The 12228-nt window shown below is 40.4% G+C and overlaps 1 protein-coding gene across 3 annotated transcripts in view; it reads right to left on the bottom strand.

Annotated features, from left to right (window-relative positions):
• Positions 1-12025, bottom strand: part of furina (furin (paired basic amino acid cleaving enzyme) a) — an 82067-nt gene extending 70042 nt beyond the window's left edge. Inside the window, exons 1-2 of one of the 3 annotated variants that reach the window (XM_026169440.1) lie at positions 11794-12025; positions 4030-4347 (exon numbers count right to left, since the gene is read on the bottom strand). In XM_026169440.1, coding sequence (XP_026025225.1) covers positions 4030-4233 — 204 coding nt within the window. In that variant the 5' untranslated portion in view covers positions 4234-4347; positions 11794-12025. Of the gene's footprint in view, positions 1-4029; positions 4348-7541; positions 7661-11175; positions 11394-11793 lie in introns of those variants that run through there. The other 2 variants (XM_026169457.1, XM_026169448.1) reach the window with 2 other exon arrangements.
• Between the last annotated feature and the right edge of the window lie 203 nt (positions 12026-12228).

The following is a 12228-nucleotide window of genomic DNA, read 5'->3' as shown; positions in this document are numbered from 1 at the left end:
TGCAACTATCAGAGTGCGAATGTTCGATAGAAAGCACTAGAAAGAGAAAAAAAAAGTACTTATGAATGGGGCACATTGCATAAAGTGCTTTGAGTCCTCAGGTAGAGCAGAAAAGGGCTATGTAAGAACCAGTCCATTTACCATTCCTTTTTGTTGTATCGGAAGAGTTATACACAGATGTTTCTCTAGATTCTTAATAGTATGATTAGCAAATCTAAACAGTGGAGACCTGACATTGTAAGTTAAAAGGTAAGACAAACCATCACTGTGGAAGTTTCCATTAAACTGTCAAGACTCATAAGAAATCCACAAGAAGCTAGCTGCCTACTGCTAGCGAGCATCATTATCTGAAACAACCTAATGTTATAGGTTGTGCATCCTGAAAATTGAACAGGATATGAAGTAACCCATATGTGAAAAAACAGGATAATCTTACACAACCACAATGGCGCTCTGGGTTCAGCATCTTGCCCAAAGAGATGTCAGCATGTGACCTAAATGAGTGTGGTTTGACTCACTAACCTTCTGATTAGCAGAAGTTCCTGTGAACCACGTTATCCCCAGCTTTTAATGTGAAGGATTTTTTTTGGTCCCAATTTTCACCCATATCGCCTAATTTACAGGATCAGGATGGGACACGCAGTGATAACTATATCTAATGATGGATGTTGGACTGATGGGTAATTTTAAGCTATAAACTGCAATTAATGCAGACACCTTCATGAGAACATGCTCTCGTGTCACATAAAAATTGTGGGTTGGTTAAGGGAGAGGTTGTATGGATGCCATAGAGCGAGCAGCATGAGTGAAGGCGAAATAAAAACAACCATCATCAGCGCTATAAAACCTGCCCAGCTGCAGTCTTTGATCCTCCCCTCCAGCTCCCCTGCTTAATTTGAACACCTGCACACACCGAGCCACACGCACAGCCCCGCTGCTCACACACGCCACGCCTGGCCACACATCGCTCACACAGCAAATCTCACTTCCCATCAGCTGTAGGCAGAAGCGGCAAACAGATTTGTTTGTTTTCTCTCTGAAGGAATGGCTTCATTTTAATCAATGAGCAGTGATGTTATGCCGTCGGGGCAGCGCAGAGCATGAGCGCGTCTTTATTTTAGTTATCACTTATGGTTATAGCTAACCTTTCAAAGATCATTAGCAAAATGCCAAGGACTGAACAGATGTGGGCGTTTCATGTCATTTACTCTTAAGGTTTCATATGCAACTGGATGTCTCCTGAAGCCTGTGCCTAAAACGGTCAATTCAATTAGAGCTACAATGAGGGATCATTTTCACCAACAACTATTCTACTGATTTAATAAAAGACATCTGTGAAAACATCTCATCGGTTTTATAAATCTATAAATGTCTTTGTCTCTGTGTGTCAAACAGCTCAAAATACCCAAAAGACATTTGAACCACAGACTTCTAGAACAAAAAGCATTTCCACCCATTCCCTTAAAACCAAAACACAGTTCTGGCAATGCGTTCACTGCTTCAATGGTGGAATTCCTTAGCAGCATAAGATGGCTGCCATAGTTCTTCCTGCAGAACATGTGCGAGGTCAGGGCTGATGCCTTTTTAAGCAGGATAGTGGATCTAATGTTGGGCTGTATTTACTCACCTATTCTCAAAAACACCAAACATATATACCATGTTGTGGAACAAAAGAGGGGGGGGGGGGGGGGGTTAATAAGAGGGATAACTGATTTAAGTGAAAACCTGGAACATCTGTTTTTCATTCAGTTCATGTTTCAGACTTCAGAGACCTCAAGGCTTTACTCAGCATCTTTCCAGCTAACTTTATTAAGCCTGCTTTGTTAGATAGACCCACGCTCTGCCTTTTTTCCTGTCTAGATGCTGCGTCAAGACTACCTCATCAATCTAGCTCTGGTCAGACAAAACGGTCCATTTTCCTTCCATAAAACATCATAAAATCTTTTAAGTTGCTGAGACAGGCCGAACCATGCAGAACCTCATCTCCAGGGTGCAGTTTTGTAACTACATGGGTGTAATTGCTTTGTCTGGGTTTCTTGTTATTCACAGGCAATACATAGTTAAAGGATTAAATGTGTAGGATTACTCACTAGTCTTCATGCTGTGATTCAGAGCGAGAATAACATTCCTAGTCACGACCAGTAATACCATATGGTGCAGTGCGGAATATTGTTCCCTGAAAACGAGGTGAGGCTACACGGACTGAAACATCTGCTTGTTCCTCAATCATTTTCTAAACCAGTCAAAATTAACATTTTTAAAAAATTGTATATTTATAAAAACAAAAGTAATACAAATGCACACTGGCATTTAAAAAGGAGACAAATGGGTCACTACCTACGAGCTTACCTCAGTCCCAACTCTGTCAGTTCGTTAGTGTTTTTAAAATCACGTGAAACTTTATTAAAATTTACGCGACATTGCAAAAAAAAAGTATTATTTACATGTATAATTTGAATTGATTTGAGTTAACAACTTAACAATTTCCCAGCCTAATTAAATATTGTTTAAATAATGTTTATTTTACAAATATATCCACTAGTTTTCACTTTCTTGGGGTGAAATAATAGATCCAACGTAACACAGCTCTGTCACATATACTTAAAGTTACTTGTTATGATTGTTTCATACAGAACAAAACAATTTTGAAGCTTGAAAAATCCATTTCCCCGAGACATGTTGGCCACATTTCCTTTCCGAGAAGAAATAAAAATAATAAAAACTTTATAGGGACTCATTACTATTCCATACAGACGTATAAAACAATTTAAAAGGAGGTTATTTATTTATTTAGATACTTTTCACAAGCTGCAGTATTACATCTGTGGTTTTATTTCATACATGGGTACTGGCTCTATGTTGACTTTAAAGCTTATTACCCTAGCGTGACACCTGTTGAGCCATTTTCCCCTCCTATTGGGTTAGCTGTTAATCACCGATACATGACAACAATTCAGCTTTTGAACAGTAGTCAAGACAAAGAAAACACTCCTTCATGCTGAAAGACTAAATTAACCTTTCCCCTCTTTTTCTTTTGCAAGGGGAGGGTGTGATGGAGTTAAAGGATAACTTTGTTAATTGGCTTCCATCAAGTCCAAACAGGAAGTCATTAAAAAGTGCCTGAAGATTACAGGAAATAATTATCTGTAAGTTGCTGGCCATATCTTCTGAGTTTGAAAACTATGAGCATTGTAAAATCTTCATTTTATATATCAGTACCAAGTTTAGGAATATGCACAAAAATCTGCTCATTATTCAGTGTTTTCACCTTTGTCTTGTTTACTTAGATTCTTTAATATCGTCATCAATAAAAACTATAGACGTTATGAGGCGTTTCCTGCTTTAGGGGAGGTTTGTATGTTTGTATACTGCAGTTTTAGCCTACAGTCCCAACTAGCTCACTACCTAGCTCTAAGAAAACTAAAACCAGTTTTTTAAGACTATTTAAAAATCAGATTTCTTGGAAGAAATTCATGCTTCTTGTAGAACCCATCTCATAACAATGATCATGTAAAAAAACGCACTGGCAGGACAGGTAATACATAATGCTTCCATCACACCATAACAATACAGTCACACAATGGGCCAAAGAACAGAAAACCAGTTTTAACTGGAAACATCAACAATGTGAAGAAATCAGAGTGCTTGTCTTCCGATGACGAAGTTTGCTCTCAGACTGCTGAGCCAACAGCAAGCCAGAAAACAATGGCTTTAAAAATAATCACTAAAATCATCAAGAAACTCTCAGAAATGATTTCATAAATGTTTAGAGAATATAATAACAGAATTTACCAAATCAGAAATTAGACATAACAAGGGCACACTGTGCTCATAGCTGCAAGCCCACCTTCTTTCTTCAGGAATTAGATAAGCCCTATATTTAGATAATCAAATTGAGGTTTGTTTAAATTTCATATGAACTGTTTATAACCCCTAATCAAGAGTACTTCAGGTTTTTGACACTCCGATATGAAAACATTGCAACAGCAAATGCAGGAAAAGAAAAAGAAAATGCAGCTTATTACTTACGTGTCCATAGTTGATGAATCCATGTTTGCTAGCAATTTGATCAGCCTCCTCCTGACCTCCAGGTACGTGGACAGCCCATGTGTTGGTGTAGACCTTCTGACCCTGTACCGGTCCACAAACCAGCAACACCAACAGAGGCACAAGCAGCAACTCCAGCAGCCTGAACCTGCGGCCTACGGAGGGAGATGGATGGCCAGTAGCCATGGGTTCCCCTAGTGCAGCACAGTCACTGAGCACAGCGCCTCTCCAACAGGCCGGGGCTGCTCACAGTACATGCAGGTGCACGGAGCGTCAGAGAAAAGGAAAGTCACAAATCACCTGAAAAGAAAAGGCAAAAAATAACAAAAGGTACAGTATTAAAACAAGATACCGTAAGGTTTTAAACTAACAAAAGATTTAAAGATTTAAAATCAAATTTCCACAGAACACAAGAACAAACACACGCAAGGGAAAGAGGGGAAAGTAAACAGTTTAATTTTAACCTTATCGCCTTCCTTTATTTGGTGGATTAAGGAACATAAAGGGGAACAAGAAAGAGATAGGCTTGGTGTGGAAGTTTACAGATTTTAAATTACACTGTAAAGTGACTGCAGAGGTGTTGCAAAGAAAACTGACCACATTAAATATGTTAATCTGTTTTGTTCATCCACCCCAACAGGAGTTCTGACCACGCACGTTGCAGCCCAGCTAAACACAGCCATTTGATAATCCCACAGGAAGAGCCGGACGCCCAGCCCCAAAATGATGTTGCGGTCAGACACGCAGCGGCAAATTGTGGTGTTCACGCTCTCCTGGGAGGATACAGTAGATGCAGTTTACAAAAAAAAAAAAAAAAAAAAAAAAAAAAAAAAAAAATGCTGAGGTATACCGAGTTGGCAGCAGAGGTGGAGAAATGTGGTTGGAAAGCTAGACTACGCCCCAGATGCTGGGGGAATCACAGCAGAGGCAGTTTTGGTATGAGGTGCAGGATCAGCTTGAGGGACGAGTTTGAATGCCTGAAGGTAGCAGCAGCAGCCACCGAATGGCTGAGGCCAAGGACAGAACATCAAGTGTTAGAGGAGAAAGAAAAAAAGTTTCCGATTTGAGTGATGCCATTTCTTTGTAAAATGCTAACTGATGTGTTATCAGCCACTCATTGGAAAACATCTAACACAATCTTATGAATGAGACAAAGCAATTTATCTTATCAAGCCACAGCAGCCAGTGCGAGCCGAGAGATCTCAGCTTGCGGTGATTGTTTGCTGATACAATTTTGCGTCTGAGCTGTTGTTTAGAGTCAAGGTCAGCTGTGGCTGTTGAGACCATTATCCAAAGTGCTAACTCTGTTGTAATCTTAAGCTCACTATGCTGCACTAAAAGTGCTTCCATTCGGCCTTTTCATCGCATCTGTTCTACTGTGGGATGGAGCTTTCCATCCTTTCACGGGTGTTACAGCCTCTGTGTTAGCCATTCGACAAATTAAAAGACTTGAAATTATCTTGCACTCCGAATGAACAAACAAGCGCTTCGAGATTTCCCTGAGCAGTTTGTTGTGAGGCACGCATGATGTGTTAAGAGGTGGAAGGAAAATTTAGCTGTGAACTTAGGAGTCACTTTTAGTGCATAGTGTTACCAAAGACAGATTAATATCCCACCAATCCATTCATCACAACAACAGCACACAAAACAAACATCTTTACTATATGAATATTACATATATTTACATTATCTTTGAGGTGCAGTAGGAAGCAATCTAAGTAGGAATGTTTCATCCCTGTCCTGTACCCTGTCCTTTTTCCTCCAATTCTTCCCAGGAAGACACTGCAGCATTCCCAAGCCAGGCAAGAGACAACATAATTTCTCCATCAAGTTCTGGGTCTGCCCTGGAGGTCTTGTTTCAGCTGGATATGTCAAAAATATCTCACTTGGGAGACATCCAAGGCACATGTTCAAATCAGCTCAAGTGGCCCGACACTGGTTGTCAACTTCTCTTAGAATTCCAGGATTTTACACCAGAAAACCCCATTAATCAACAGATACGTGACCAAACTTTGTGTATCACTTAGAACTTGATACATGAGCCATCAAAAACAGCCTGATACTTCCGTCCATGCCTTAAGATAAGGGAAGACATCAGGATCCAGATTAGTTTGTTACATTTTCTTCATTAGAACATCAAGACAATGTCTTCTGGGTTTCTGATTTAACTCCTTCCAAAATTCCTGGAACAATGACCTGCATCCACACCACGGTTTAATCACTTGTAATTCGGGAAACCTTTTAGTAACACTGTGAGTAAGCCTGAGAAAACTAACCAACAAACAAACAAAATCAAATCGATTATGACCTCCTTGGTGGAAGTAAATAAACACTTTGAATGAGTATCTACTGATTATTTTGTTGTTATCAAAAGCTGATACTCTGCTGAACACTCAACACAGTTCAAGGCTGCTTCCCAGGAACCTCTGCACTGTCAAATGTCAAAACACCTCTAACACCTTTGTCCTAAATGTGCAACTTTCAGTGTGATTTTTTTTGTTAGGTTTATATCAACCATGATGTAAAAAAAATGAAATAAAAATATGTGGTAGATCTCCATCACTTCAGTATTAAAGTTTCTAGAACAATGGTGGCTGTACCATTTCTCCACTGGTGGAGCTTATTGCTCAGAAACACAGAGGAAGTCTCCTGGCATAACCTCCTCTTCTGCATACGTGTTATCTTTTGTTGCCAGATGCTATACACTGTAACAAAATGTCTTTGGTAACTTTATTGCCTAACACAATACCAGATTAACACAGAGTATGCCAACTCACTTGAATTAACAACATCTACCTTTTAAAAGCTCCTTGTTATCTGGAATAAATAATGCACATGTAGAACTGACAGGCTGCATGAGGTGAGGACTTAAAAGTGTACATCAGACATCAGAGTCCAGACATTTACTCAGCCCTTTACTAGGTCTGACTTTGTTCAGTGTGTTGTGAAGCTACAGGTCACATCATTAGCAAAAAGCAAGCAAACAGGTCAGCCCGGCTCTGGCTGACATGTCAAGCTGCTAATCTATGTCAGGACGTTTCAAGAGTAGATTTTCATTGCATAAATCCCTTCACATCAGAAACAACTATAAATAAAAAGGGACATGTATAAGAAAGCGAGCAGAACAAATCAGGTGTCAGAAATACATCTCAAAAACACCCAAATCCCTCCATCGCCTGTTAATTCCCTCTCTCTGTTCAGATAAGCCTGTTTTACAAACACAGAAATATCTAGCTAAATTAAAAAATTAATCCAAACGCGCCATATTAATTACACGTTTACCTTTTCATTGCCCACTCAATTTGTACTGAAATAGACACACAAGAGTTTGCTCCTGTGTGGATTTTACATCCTTCTGAAAAGCTCAAAGGTTACAAGCTACTTAAACAAATATTTGCATAAGTATTAAAATTAGGTTAAAATGATCTGATTTTTCTAATTAAAAGGAGTCAAGCACTCAAAGTATTACAGACTAATATGACAGCATAACTCACTTAACTTTGTCTTCTTTCCTGTAATGCAGTAAGTATCAGCGAGTGGCCGATCCCTGTGCTCTGTTTGGTTTGACACGCACCTTCTTTAAAGCTCTTTTGCCTGTGACCTCACCTCAGTGCTCAACCACTCAGTTTCTCCAACGTCAGCTTGGAAAACCCACATACCGTGGCCCAACAACCACTCAACTACTTTACAGTCTGCGAGAGACAAAGACGAAGCCGACCGCTGGGCTGCGAGGTCTTTAGCGTTACCACGGTAAATGATACCATATGTCAGACTGCGATAACACAGGTTATTACAGAAAAAACCTGCACCATATTATAATTAGCCAAGTATCATTAAACTCAAAGGATAATACCGCCCTCATTACCGATCTCATCAGGACAATTTAGAAAGGAAAACAGTTTACATCTCATCGGTTTATTGTTTACATTTTAATGAGATAAAAATGAACTCAAATGCATTTAGCCCATATGACCCTTTGAGAAATTCAAATATCTGGCAATTAGGATTCTCTCTCACATTGTGACATACACAAAAATCAATATTTCTCCGTTGGCGACTCAAAGAGCCTCCAGAGGGTTCTGAAGATAATAATCTGTGTGTGTAGCAGAGTGATGAAATGACAATAACGATACTGATAAGTTGAATCATGAAAATGCTACGAACAACATAATAAAAATTTAATTAGCGCTCTCTGCTAAATATTGCAAGAGATTAGCGGAGAAGTGAAGTGCTCGAGCCAAAAATATTCTCCAGTGTGAAACGGAGAACCCCAGTGCACCACAGCAAGCGTTCGCATCCAGGATACTAAAAACCATCAACTTCTACTTCTTTAAACTGTCTACAAGCACAAGTCAGCAGTTCTTGGACGTCTACGGTAAACCACAGTTTCTAAATGTGTAGATAGAATCCTCAGGGACAATCTGGTAATTCCAATCAATTGACATGTTGTGATGCCACACGTTTACATTGCCTAGTATGCCCAACAACAACCCCAGACATTTTTTCTTTCATACATAAGCAAGAGCACTGTTCTAGCCAAAAGTGCAAATAAACTTGTTTAACCGCTTGTGGCAAAAAACACACCAGTGAGTACAACCAGGATATAAAGGCATGCATAGAGGAGATACGAGCACCTGGTGGCGTGCAACCCAGTCACAAACAAATGACTGAGCCAAACACTCGCCTGGATGGAAATGACTGCTAAAAATAAAAGCGTTACTTAATTTCCAGGTAAAACATTACGTAGCCTACTTTTATGCTTTCATTTGACTTTTAATGTGTCACTGTTGTTGTACTATAATGCTCCTACTGCTGGTGGCACCCTGTGACAACAGATGCACATTTCGAATTAGGCAGTCCGTCATCGGAAACTACCCTTCATTTTGTTCCCACTAATAAATGCTGTTGCCTGCAAGCTGCAACCACCAATAACACTTTCACTGTTTTTCATACATCTTTATAAATACCGTTATTGAAAATTTTATTTAAATATCATGTTAGAATTTTGAGGCTATATCACCCACCCCTAGTATCATTAGCAGTATTTGGCAATTTCAAAATCTGACGTTCCAGTATGTCAGACAACATTTTTCCCTCCTTTCAGAAACACAAAGAAACAGATTTTCTTAACATTTGATATGCATTTAATTGTTTACAGCTCTGCTAAGATCAGTTGGTTGTTGCGTTCCAAACCCATGTTGCCAACAGGAAGTTGCAGAGTACCCTCTGGTTTAAAAAAATAAAATACTATCACAATATGCATTCTCAACATCTCGAACATGGTTGAAAGTTTCTCACGCGTTTACTTTTTAAAAACATTTTGATTAATCAGCTGTTCTAAATGGTGATGAGCAAAAACCAATCAGCTTTACCATGATCGTTTTTCTAAAATGCATTTATCAATAACCTCTTAATAGGTTATCCCACCCCTGTTAGAGACAGAGGTAGGATTATTCCCCTCTCCCTAAGAGTAACCTTTTAAAAGAAGCCCACTGAACCAGCAGAATATTCGTGTTTCTATCCTTCCATGTGCTGAGGAAAGCCTCTGGATGACACACAGGTTTCACTGCTGAATAAAGCAGGAAAACAGAATTCATGGCATTTTGAGAAGTGTAACTGCAGTGTTAACTTCTTCCTGTCACAGATTTTCACTAAAGAACTCAAGATGAAGCCTGCTTTTGAAATAGATACCTGTATTATTGAAGAGAACAAAAAGATAAAGGAGAAGAGCTTTGGGACCACTACTGGTTCACATGTGCTTTAAAAAAAACAAAAAAAAAAAAACACACCCCACCGCTGTGCATCTTTATAGAACAAGCCCTGTGTTAAACCCAAATCTGGCACAGCTGCAAGTATAAAACCCTTTCATTCAACATGCCAGGAGTACAATGAAAAACATCCAAGCTGAACCTCTCCTGTTATTGTTTATGCTCTTGAATGCAGGTTTCTAATAGCAGGGGTGGCTTTTTATTCATCCCCAGGGTGCATGTTCTCACCATTTTCCCATTTTTTGCGTATCCCACCTTCTTAGACACACAACTATAACCAAACACATCATCAGTGCAGTGTTCCCAGTTCTAAAAACAAAACAAAACCTTCATTGTCCACAGAGTATCATGTGCTTTGCTATCATTTTTTAGGAGTGAGCTATAATTTTTATTATTAAACCTATTTGGGGGTTACTGGAAGACTGATTATCACTCTGCCCTATTAGTGCTTGCAAGCAACACAAAAAAAAAAAAAAAAAAAAACAAAAAAAAAAAACTTGCTCATCTGCACCCCCCAACATGCGTTTTGTTCCAGTGTTGTCATCTAACTACTTCTCCAGACTTCCTGCTGCAATTTCAGCATTAATGTATCATATAAACACCTCTGTAATATTTTTTTTCTGACCCCGAGAGCTCTTTCTACATTTTAATTTTTCTTAAAAGAGCCAAGTGCACAGATGAATTCCGTTAAAAATCTGACATAAGGAAAAGCTTGCTCAGATCTATAAAGCATCAAATGCTTGCATTCAAAACAACATGCATTGTGTTTTTGTAATGTGGTACATGTCACTGCATGCAAGGAGCTTTACAGCTTGTTTTTATGTTTATCCATAACGATGAGCAGCTCTATATTGCCACAGCAGAGAGGTAAAATTATCAGTAGGTGTAACAATAATGGGGAAAACACAGAGGCACAACAAAAGCAGGTCAGCTCCCACGATCAGTGCAGCATATAGTGTGACACTTAATATTCAATGTTCAGTCACATTTCATAAACCCCAAACGAGATTTTCAGGGAAAGCTAATCCAGATTATGTCTTAAACTGTACAAGACTTGCATGTAAAGCAGGCCAGACAGCGAGGTAAATACAACAGCATTTAAACTACTCACATTTGCCAAAATAACAGCAATAGCTGATCAAGACATTACTCAAAGCAAACTGTATGTCTCAGTCTCCATATGCATTGGATATACAAGAGTTCCTATAAACTGCATGTGGCAACAACAAGTACTTAGCCTTCAGAAGACGGTAGCAGAGATTAACTGCAGTACAGATCAAGAAGGAGGAAAAAACTTCTTTCTCGGGCCTTAAATGCCAAGAAAAAAAAAGGGGGGGGGGAGAAACGCTTTGATGTTTACCAGCTAAAGTTGAGAGGTTTTCGTGTGTCAGCTGACGGCGGAGTTTGCGGTCGCTTAAACTCAACTCACAGGTTAAGTCCGTGACAACAACACGCTGTCATAATTTGGCTCGGAGCAAGAGGTTTGAGCTGATCCGATGAGGACTCCTGCGCTTGACAAATATGTCTGAAACTGTAACCGCGCCGCGATTAACGCAAACTTGACGCCGCGGTAGGCTGGGCTGTTCCGTCTCACAGGTGCCTCCCCTTTTTCCCCCCCTCTCTCATCCGCCCCTGCCGAGCATTTCCTCACATTTTACTCCTCACAGCACGGGTCACGAACGCCACGATTTTTTTTTCTCCTCCACTCCGCAGGAACAACCACAGAAACCGGACGCGGCGCAGTCGACGTCAGCTCGGCATGTGTGTGTGTGTGTATAGGCGAGAGGTCTCCCCCCTTTTCAAGCAGACACCCACAAACTGACAGGATAACAAAAAGAAAACATCAACACGTCGTCCGGTTCTGCCCTGTGTCACGGACCCGGTGGTCCTGACACCGAGGGCTCGGTAAACTTGGCAGCCCAAACAAGTAACGACACAAGCTAAAGCAGACAGGAAACTTACCGACGGCTCAACTTACCAGCTGCCGTTTACATCCTGCTCCACACGGCTTATTGGTGCCTCACACCGCGGTGTTAGAACCGACGACGACGCGACGAAACCGCAAAAAAACTGATAACAGCGAACTGCTGGTTATAAATAGTCATGATAACCCTCCGGTGTGTGGCTGAGTGGTCCGTACAAGCCCCAGGAAATACGTCACGGCCGTGAATGTAGCGGAGACGTTAGAGGAAAACTACCGAGCTGCGGCGCTGCTACAGCCCCACCTGCCGGCCACAGGCGGCGTCGCACCCTCATGCCGACACAGAGGCTGTGTCCGGCAGTTGCCAAACACGCTATTGATTCCTAGAGGGGTCATTTATTATAGTGAAAAACACGCAGTGGAGGCCAATCTGTTACGTGTGCGTGACTGTATGCCAATAAAGCTTACTGTAGTTGAGAAAACTGCTGTTGG

The sequence above is a fragment of the Astatotilapia calliptera genome, chromosome 1, assembly GCF_900246225.1.
Source record: "Astatotilapia calliptera chromosome 1, fAstCal1.2, whole genome shotgun sequence".
In the NCBI taxonomy this organism is placed as follows: Eukaryota; Metazoa; Chordata; class Actinopteri; order Cichliformes; family Cichlidae; genus Astatotilapia; species Astatotilapia calliptera.
Note: the sequence above shows the minus strand (reverse complement) of the source record. Positions and strands in the feature narration are given on the sequence as shown.